Source organism: Vigna unguiculata, chromosome 2 (assembly GCF_004118075.2).
Source record: "Vigna unguiculata cultivar IT97K-499-35 chromosome 2, ASM411807v1, whole genome shotgun sequence".
In the NCBI taxonomy this organism is placed as follows: Eukaryota; Viridiplantae; Streptophyta; class Magnoliopsida; order Fabales; family Fabaceae; genus Vigna; species Vigna unguiculata.
The window spans coordinates 6,443,833-6,453,569 of NC_040280.1; the positions used below are offsets into that span (position 1 = coordinate 6,443,833).

At 36.3% G+C, this 9,737-nt stretch overlaps 1 protein-coding gene across 1 annotated transcript; it reads right to left on the reverse strand.

Moving 5' to 3' along the window:
• Window positions 1–2,744: 2,744 nt before the first annotated feature.
• On the reverse strand, window positions 2,745–9,457 carry LOC114173748 (two-component response regulator ORR21-like). The gene is made up of 6 exons (XM_028058330.1): window positions 9,012–9,457; window positions 7,114–7,266; window positions 6,642–7,031; window positions 6,400–6,476; window positions 3,748–4,914; window positions 2,745–3,213 (listed from the first exon to the last, which is right to left on the reverse strand). Exons 1-5 carry the CDS (start codon window positions 9,151–9,153, stop codon window positions 3,748–3,750), a joined length of 1,929 nt encoding a protein of 642 aa, XP_027914131.1. The 5' UTR covers window positions 9,154–9,457; the 3' UTR covers window positions 2,745–3,213.
• Between the last annotated feature and the right edge of the window lie 280 nt (window positions 9,458–9,737).

Below are 9,737 nucleotides of genomic sequence, written 5' to 3' on the forward strand. Positions count from 1 at the left end.
CGTTCTACAGGATAACAAGTTTTCTTTGTTATTTTAGATTCTACACATATATCACATTTACCACTTTGTTTATCATGCGTATTAATTAATCTCAGTCGTTGCAATTTCATAACATACGAAGAATTCACATGTCATAATCTAACATGACACATATCATACGAGTCAACGATATAAGTAGAAGAAGATTCATTAATAATTTCTGAAATATTAAGTATAAAGAGACCTTGATCACAATATCCCTTCCCCATGAAAACATTATTTTCTATCATTACAATCTTGTCATATTCAAATGACACTTTAACCCCAACTTTTCCCAGTAGTGCTACAAATATTATATTAACTCTAATAGAGGGCACATGCAACACGTCACTTAAGGCCAAAGTCTTCCCCGATGTGAGTTTCAGGAGAACCTTTCCTTTCCCAAGGACAGGAGTTGTCCTGGAGTCACCAAGATAGACGTGTTCTTCTCCATCCCCTACACTAGTATAGGAGGTAAAAGCATAATGTTTGCACAAATGTGCCTGGTAGCACCAGAGTCTACCACCCACTTAGTCACATTGGTCATCAAATTTACTTGTGAAACGACCGCAACTATAATATCTTTCCTTTGGGCTATATTTGCCCAAGGAGGATTGTCGTTTCTTGCTCTATGCCTGCACTGAGGTGCATGATGGCTAGGCTTCCCACATACGAAGCAATTTCCCTCTTTCTTAAAGGTAGGGTTAGATCCTTTGGGATGGAAATTTCGAAAATTACTTTTCTTATTGTGATCAGGTTTATTCTCATACCTTTTTGGAGCAGGTTTTTCTTCTACAATGTTAGCTTTTGTAGATAATGCTTTGGCCCTTGTAGTAGCACATACCTGCCTGTTGGTATATTCGACTATGATGTGTGTAACGAGCTCTTGAAGCGACATCTTCTTGTGTCTGTGTTTTAGTTGTTGTTTATAGTCAGTCCAAGATGATGGTAATTTCTCGATCATGAGTTCTGAAACAAACTCATCAAGAAGGATTATGTTCTCTGCTTTGATATCTTCAAGCAACTTGTGATATTCGTTGATTTGGATCTTAATGTCCTTATCTTCAATCATCTCCCAACAATAGTAGTTTCCTATGATGAATCTTTGTTTGAATACATCTTCAGCAGTATATTTGAGGATCAACGAATTCCAAATTTCTTTCGCTTCATGTATGAATAGTACACATCGAACAAGTCATGATGTGATCCCAACAAGGCTTATAGCTTGGGCCAACACCTAGGCCCAAATCATGCTCTAGGCCCAATCCATGGCCTAAATGCATCAACAAGCCCAAGCCCACTTAGAGGCCCAATCACTAGAAGCATGATGAAGAAGATCCGCATGGGTCTCTCATAAGATGATCAAGTCAATCATGGGCTTTTCACTTTATTCACATGGGCCAAAGAAATCTCCAAAATATGAGTTGATGCATGGAAGACGTAGTCTAGATTTAAATTGGGTCATTGTTTAGGCTTTGCTTTCAATAAATAAGTTAGAACACTTGTGATTACATGGTGCATAAAATTGGGCCGAGCCCAATTTCCTTCTTGGTCGAGAATCCTTGGCAATGTGCTAAATATGGAAATAAACAAGCAAAGCATGACCAAAGCAAAGAGAGTGTGACAATGGTAAGGAGTGTGTGATATGCCACTTGGCGCCATCATACCTCATCTCCTACATCACACGACCAAGAATTCAACTTGCTCTTCAAGCTACATCTCCATTACATTTGTGCTTAATTTGAATTGCATTAAGGAAGCTAATCTACTATAAATGATAGCTTCCTATGCACATGTAAGGGTTACTTTGCAAAGTAGAAGCATAGTTGTTGAGAGCACTCCACTTCTTCTACTCTTATTTGAGAGCACACTTGGCTATCCTTCTCTTTCATCTCCTCTAGCCACCTTCCATACCATAGCACCAATTCTGCTCTTCATTTTCACAAATCCTCCATTTCCAAGAGCAAGCTTCAACTCCTCCATTTCCTCTACATCTCCACTCATTCTAAGCATTCTCCATGGATCTCCTTCCACTTCTCCACCAAGGATGTCCATCAGGTCATTAAACAATGCACTAAGTGTGTCAACATACCTTGTTTGCATGGATTCAGTCTTAAACTTGTTTTGAAGGGATATTGGAGTTGGATTTTGAGGATGTGAAAGCAATAACAACTCCATACATGTCTAAAAGGGTAGACACGCGTTCTTGTCAGCGCCAAAAGTTCCGTCCAGATAATACCTCGATTTTTGACACATCTAGAAAAGGTTTCGCAAAGACTGTTTGAGCTCCAAAAACAATATTTGGATTCTTCGTAGAAGGTGTGTTGTTTTTGTCAGCCATAAGTCTTTAAGATTGTTGTAGTAGCTGACAAAATCACAAATCAAAAAGACTTCCAGAGATGTGTAGATTCATTGTCCTTAAGAACTTATCCGTAGTGTATTGCACAAGCCCCCCAAATACAACAGGAACTTGTCAAAATTTCTAAGGATCTCAGAACTAGCAAAATAATTATTAAAAAAGAGTAAATAAATAAACCCAAAATGAGAGAAAAGATATAAGAGAGAAAGGAGGAGAAAACGAGAGAGAATGAATGAGTATAGAAGTGTGTGTTTGAGAGAGGAGTATAGTGCTCTATTTATAGATGGTGTATGGGGACAGAAATGGATCAAAATTCATGGCCTGTAAAAGAAAAATCTAAAGCAACCCAACATTAAAAAACTGCATCTGAAAAAGAGGGAAAATATCACTCAAATTGCAACAGCTTTTGCAATATACACGTTGTATATATAACAACTAGTTCATAGATTATAGAACGTTCCTAGATACATGTGCACCTACAAACAAACAAACCAACACACCCGTAAAGACTAAACATTTATATAGACACTCTTCCTTGGGCTTTACAATGCACCATGATGAGAATATGCCTTTCGAGAAACCTTCCAGTTTTTCAGAAGTCATAGTAGTTCAGCTTTCTTTATAGACAACAAGCTTTCATTAGACTCCATTGTAGTGCCAATGAACACAAGCTAGCTACAATACTCATCTAAAAGACTGAAGAAGCAATCTGTACCCCTTCATGGAAAGAACTTTTTAAACGATTATTTGGTTCATTGCCCAATGAAGACTGACTCAGTATGAAGGATTATTATTACTGACTTTGTACCTGTATGAAAAGGTCTTCTCTCGCTAACCTGTTGCAAACAAGATTCAAGCATTCACAACCAACATAAATATGAACTTATAGCACGGAAATGCGTAATCCAGGAATATCAACGACTGAAGCAACAAGGGAGGAGGAGAAAAGGAGCAAGTCCATTCAACTTTCTGCTAGTTGCTACAATATCTTCGACCTTTTAGTGGACAGCATCCCAGTTGGTATTTAATTATTAGCCTATTTTGGAAGAAAAATATGCAATGTAATTGCTTCCTCCTTATGGCTTTAATAAACTCCCAACACATTTCTGCAGTAGTTATTTATTATATCTCCGTTCGAGAAATATCAAAGACAACATAAATGCACATATCCGGACACTCAAAAATACGGATAACTACTATTTTATAGGAAGTCTAATTTAGAAGTTTAAATTAGCAAGCAAACTGTGCAGAAACATAACATGATACATACAATAAGCTCCAATAACAAATAATAGTCAAATCATTGAGGATCTAGATTTAAACTAATATTCACATTCTTAATAAAAAGACTCAAATAGTCATCAACTTACCTATTCAGTAAACACACTTGAATGATCACAAGATTGATATCTTTCTACGATTGGGCGACTCACTTTTTGTATATTTATAAAATTTGGCTCCTCCTTCAGTGTGTTGTCAGTGCTATCTACATTGACTTTCATTTGACTAAAATCACTGACAGGTGATTCCATTTCATTTTGAACAAACCTATTTGGAACGCAAGTACCTTTGCCAATAAACCCAATATTCCTAAGGCATACTTGATCAAATGAATCGCCTGATTTCAAACCATAGGGATCTTGTCTATCAGACATGGGCAAAGGGCTAGGAAAAGGTCTTGCACCACCAAATGTCAAATTTGAGTTTTGAAGCTGCCGAATACTGCCATTGATGGAACTCATGGAACATGTGGAGGGCGTAGTATGTGTATAAAGAACAGATCGAGCTTTTGTGTCCCCACCGGAAAATTGAGCTGCACTAACTAAATTATTTGATTTCTGTGACAATAAACTATAATCAATAATGGCATTCCTGCCAAAACTGCAATTCTGATGGACAGATGCAGAACTATTTACTGCCTGGAGAGTGTCACAGGATTGAGATGGAACCACCAAGCAAGATGGTTGAACATTGATTGAACAACTTTGATCATGTATCAGAGGCTCCTGTTGCTGGTGGTGCTGCTGTTGTTTTTGCTGGGGTTGCTGCCTTTGTTGGTGATCTAATATATCCATCAGTATGTTGTTATTCTGAGTACCCACTCTTTCAACGCTATTATTGGGTCTCACTGAACCCATTGTATTATTAGATGATGGCCATGCACCATATCCTGTCGACACGTCGTTTGCAGTTAAGAAAGAGAGAGGAAAATCCTTGCCAATATTGGAAGGACACTTTACAAAAGGCTGACCATACGCCACAGCATGTTCAGCATGGGAATGTTTTAGCCCAATGGATGCTTGCAGCAATGTAGCCTGGTCTGCTGTAGACATTATGTTAGTTGCAGGGCGACCTAAGAGCTCAGCATGAAGGGCTGCAAGTGTTTCAGGCGGAACATGGCCAGCAGCAGCCAAAGCTTGTATGTCAAATCTTCCAGTAGCGCTCAGCTTGGATTCTATAGTCCCAGGAACTCCATTTAGCATCCCATTCTGTTGCTGTGCCACTCCACTTAATCGCTTCAAGTAAAGTCTAAATTTCTGTAAATGAATATTGTAGTTCAAACGACAATGTTAATTACACTTGAGAGCAGCAACACCCAAGCGCATTTATCTACATCTATTGCCTTAGTAAAATAGATAAAATATTTGCATATTAACAGGCAATATTCCTCACCTGATTATTGCAATATTTTCAGATTAGTAAAGAATGACTGTGGCCATAAACTCTTAATTCTGACACCAGTAAACTTACATTAAATGACATTTATCACTTAAAAATGATTAAGATTCATTTCTACATATACTTGACCTTTCGATGCTATCAACTAAGTACATGTCACTTTAAAAAAGAGAAACTAAAAAAGCTGCATAGCTGCAAAATTAGTGCTATCACTCCTACCCATGTCAATCTTGGTCTCCCTCCCCTTTCTCATTCATCAATACACTCATTCTTTCATTCCATTGATTCAAGTCAAAACATATATTTTTTATAACAAATTGTCTGTTGTGCTGAATAATCCATATCAAGATTTTCAACTCAGCTAAAATCATTTTCAATGTTTCATTTCTAAGTAACTTCACATTTCTCATTCACAACAGTAAAACAAAAACAGACAACACTGTTGAAAGTCCTTTGCATCAGCTTAAGTTGTCTCAAGGACAACAAAATTAAGACCTCATTCACGACAGGCAACCTCATCAACCTCCCCTATCAAAATTGGAACAGCAAAAAAGTAAGTTTAAAACCTTGATTTGAGGGTTCGATGTCGATCAGGAATTAATTTGTTTCCTTAAATATTTTGATATAATTTCCTAAGAATAAGCTAAGCAATTCATAGATTGATTTGTTCTCCCTAAATTCAGATTATAGGATATTTTGTATATTTTGTAATTATGAGTAATAATTGTAAATAGTCTTAACATTATTTATAGTGGAAATAACAATAGTGAAAGGCATGAAGTCATTTTTCGTGACATGGTAACCCTAGTACACATTAGTTGAGGCTAACCCTAGTCTTGCATACTCATTATTGAATATAGGGAAAATAGGGATTGAGATTAATCTCCCTTGTGTAGAAAATACACATAGGGGCTGTATTTATAATAGAGAACATATGGGCTAAGCCCAAAATAAGATATTAAAGATACCTTAACACTCATCAATGGTAAGAAAGACTAATCATGCACATAAGAGTATCAAGCAGTGGAAGTTAAAGTTTATAGTAGATACCAAGGTAATTTCTGCTCAGAATGATTATAATTGCAACAACAAAAAATACAACGTTAATTGACATCAAGACAGAAGAAAATAATATGCTGGCATTTGAACCAAGTAAAAAGTAACCCACGTGTTAACAAAGGAGATATAACACAATAAAAGATTAAGGAAATTAAAAAAACCAAGAAAATAAACAGTGTAACTGAAGAGATCAGCTACACATCCAACTACTCAAAATTAATTATATGAACAATTCTGGGGGAAAATGGAAAATTATTGCTTCACATTTTAAACTAAAAACCAACCTGCAAATGACTGGCAACATTTTCTCTAGTCAAACCAGGGACATTCATCAATTCAAGTATTCTCTTTGGCACAGCCTCTAAAACAAGGATAAGAAACAATCTATAAATTAAATTGTGATAAATGCTTAAATAAACAAAAGCAAAATATGTATGCTTTATGCTTATTGTAATCTAAATAAGTCTAGTAATTGAGCAGAAAAAATAGAAGCTATAGCAAGAAAAATATAGCAGGGGATTCTTACTATCAAGCCCAAGTTGATTCACAGCACTGACAAATTGTTGGTGCAGTTCTACTGACCACACTACACGAGGCTTCTTAGATGTGGCTGGATCATCACTCTCCAATTCAATATCTTCTTCTTTTAAACTGCTCCTCTTTTTTGGTGCTTTAACTACTTCTGCTTCATCAGCAACAGAAGTATATTCAATATCATCATTTCCCCGTATATTCCAATCACTGTCTTCCATGCTGCCAGAATTATCATGTTCTTTATTTTCATTCCAGATTTTCCTAACAACATGTTGCCATATATTCCTCAGTTCTTCCTCACGTACAGGCTTAATCAAATAATCACACGCCCCGTGTCTAATTCCCTTCATGACAGCACTTGTTGTACTATCACCAGACATCACTGCACAATGCAGAATATATTTTCAAATGTTAAGCATTATTAATGCACTTGTAATTCTAAGGACAAGGGGAACAACACTTACTAATTACAGGAAGGTCCATTTCCAGCCCAACATGTTCAAGGAGCTTATAGCCATCCATGTCTGGCATATGAACATCACTCAGTACCACATCAAAACAACCTTTCCTTTCCCGCAAAAGATTCAAAGCCACAGTAGCCTCGGTGCATGTGGTAACTGGAAGATAAAAACACAAGTAAGAAGAAAAACTTAGTTCAAATAAAGACAAGTTGCAAATCATAAGAAATCCATGTCATGGCATTTACTAGATCTACAATATCTATTGAAATCATTTGCAAATTTCCAGGCAATTGTGTTTTTATTGAAATTTCAGGTCATAGTGAATAGACTGCATCATAAACATTCTCCATTAGATTTAAATAAAATTTTGTTGAGCTCCTTAACCCATGGTAAAAAGCCTCTTCACATTCATTACACATAGTTGAACACACTAAATAAGAACACCCCAAAATGAAGTACGAAACCTATGTGCCTATTTATTTACAATAATCTTCATCGGACAGTCGAACAATGTGGGGATTTGCAGAAAGGCAAAATTTCAGTCAGCCTTTTAATTTAATTGTTGAAAATTTCACATCAACTCAAGATATGGTCAAATTATAAAATATAAGTAAGTGCAAATCTCCTCTTAAAAGTCAATTTTGCAGAGTAGACTTAGTCCTAAACCTACTTTCTAAGATGGTATCAAAATCTATCCTAACAAGATTTGTTGGACTCATCACCACTTGTCAAGCAACTACCAGGCTCACCACACATTTTTGTCATATTAATTTAGAAAAAATTGTTCATAAGACGGTTGTTTGAGTAATTTAATATAAAGATAATAGTTAAAAATTAAAGTATGAATGTATATAACTTTAATCAAATTAATTAAATATTCAGTCTACTCAAATATTATTGAGCAACATTCTAACATTTATTAAAAATATGAAATTGTGAACCTATATAATTAAGAGTAATAAATAATTATAATAAAAAAATCAAAATAATTATAAAAAAATGTTGGTCGGTTAAGTGGTTCAACCCACTGTCAACCCAGCTCAAACTAGTTTAATCCGTGAATTAAGTAAGTCAGGTTCGATTTAACCCACTTTTGAAAAAATCGAATCCGTGGTGAGCCGAGTTGACTCACGGATTAAAACCCAATTTTGACATCTGTACTTCTAAGTAGGTGTTGGAACTTAAGTACAAGATGAGAGTTCAACCCAAAAGACTAATTCATTAGGTAAGAGAACCCCAAGTCGTAGGTAATACATCAAGTTATTCTATTGAGTGTGATACTACCGTTGTCACTTCCTTCAATAGCCGTAGCCTATCGACAATAATTCAGTGCACCTCTTTGACGGTTTACTACCCCCTACTTAGTATTCAGTTTGTACCTTAATAATATATAGCATATAGGGAACCGTAACTCAGCTCTCAATGAAAGCACCCGTTGTTAGGACTTGAGTAGAAGAGGAGAGCACAACTCAATACTGGTTAATTAGAAGGAGAACTTCAACGTTTTAGTACCGCATTAAGTAGCATTCCCAACTCCTACCAGTAGGGTTTTTCACTCGAGGGAACAATTAGAAGAGAAAATAATGTTTCTTTTACATAAAGAATCACAGATATATATATATATATATATATATATATATATATATATATATATATCTGCTTCGAGCTGGTAAGATCACTAGTATCGATATTCCGAGTATTGAATATTTCAAAATCTCGAATTCAAAACCAATTATTAACTAAGAACACCTCGCGCCAATTAACGCTCGAGCTCGGTGGAGAAGATATAAAGCAATGCTTCAAGCATGGAACCAGTATTTCATTTACTACTTAATCTCGTGAGAAAACAAGGAATAGAACCGAGAAATGAAAGTTCCGTCAAAACCAAATAACAAACTAACCGCGGTAACGGCATCGAATTGACATTTGCTCTATAATCCTCAGCGTGGTGGCGTCATCGTCAACGACCAAAACCCTTAACCCCGCCGGGAACTCCGCCGTGCCGCCCTTGCATGCGTCGGCGGCGGAACGCGACGGAGCCATGTGAGCGACGGGAGCAACGACGTCGTTCGGCGAGAGTTCAGAGGCGGAGAAGCGCAGCACAATGCCGGAGAGTGAGCATAGGAGAAGAATGGAAACCCTAGCGGAAAAGGAAAGTGAGTAGAAAAGCTTCGAAGCTGAAAATCAATGAATGAAGGAGAAGGAGAAGAAGTGAGAGGGTTTAAGGTGTGAGTGAATGGAGAATGAAAATTGGTGTGAATTGGAGAAATGTGAGGAGGGAAAAGGAAAGGTGGGAATGGAAAATTGGAGGGGGAACAGAACAAATGATAACGGTGGCCAAGATATTAAATATATAACCCCAGCCAAAGATTATATTAAGTCAATAAATAATGACATTTAATTAAGAAAGGTTTCATCTCACTTTATTTATGTCCTACAAGTTTTATTGGACAACACTGCACTGCAAATAAGCGTACTCATGTCTACCTCAATTTTAAGGTTAATTGTCTTCTGCTGAGAATATTATAAAAAATGTATTTTTGGATTTATTTTATTATTGAAAAATGACGCATAATTATATTTGTATAGATACGAGGAAAGTTATTTTCTAATTTCTACTTTTTTAT

Bases quoted from the DNA above. Each gene is read 5' to 3' on its own strand.
- LOC114173748 (XM_028058330.1), bottom strand. From the start codon at position 9,153: ATGGCTCCGTCGCGTTCCGCCGCCGACGCATGCAAGGGCGGCACGGCG. The intron at 6,477-6,641 runs GTAAGAATCCCC...TCCTTGTTTTAG, and splicing joins GAATCAACTTGGGCTTGATA to AGGCTGTGCCAAAGAGAATA. The intron at 4,915-6,399 runs GTTGGTTTTTAG...ATTCATTTACAG, and splicing joins ATGTTGCCAGTCATTTGCAG to AAATTTAGACTTTACTTGAA.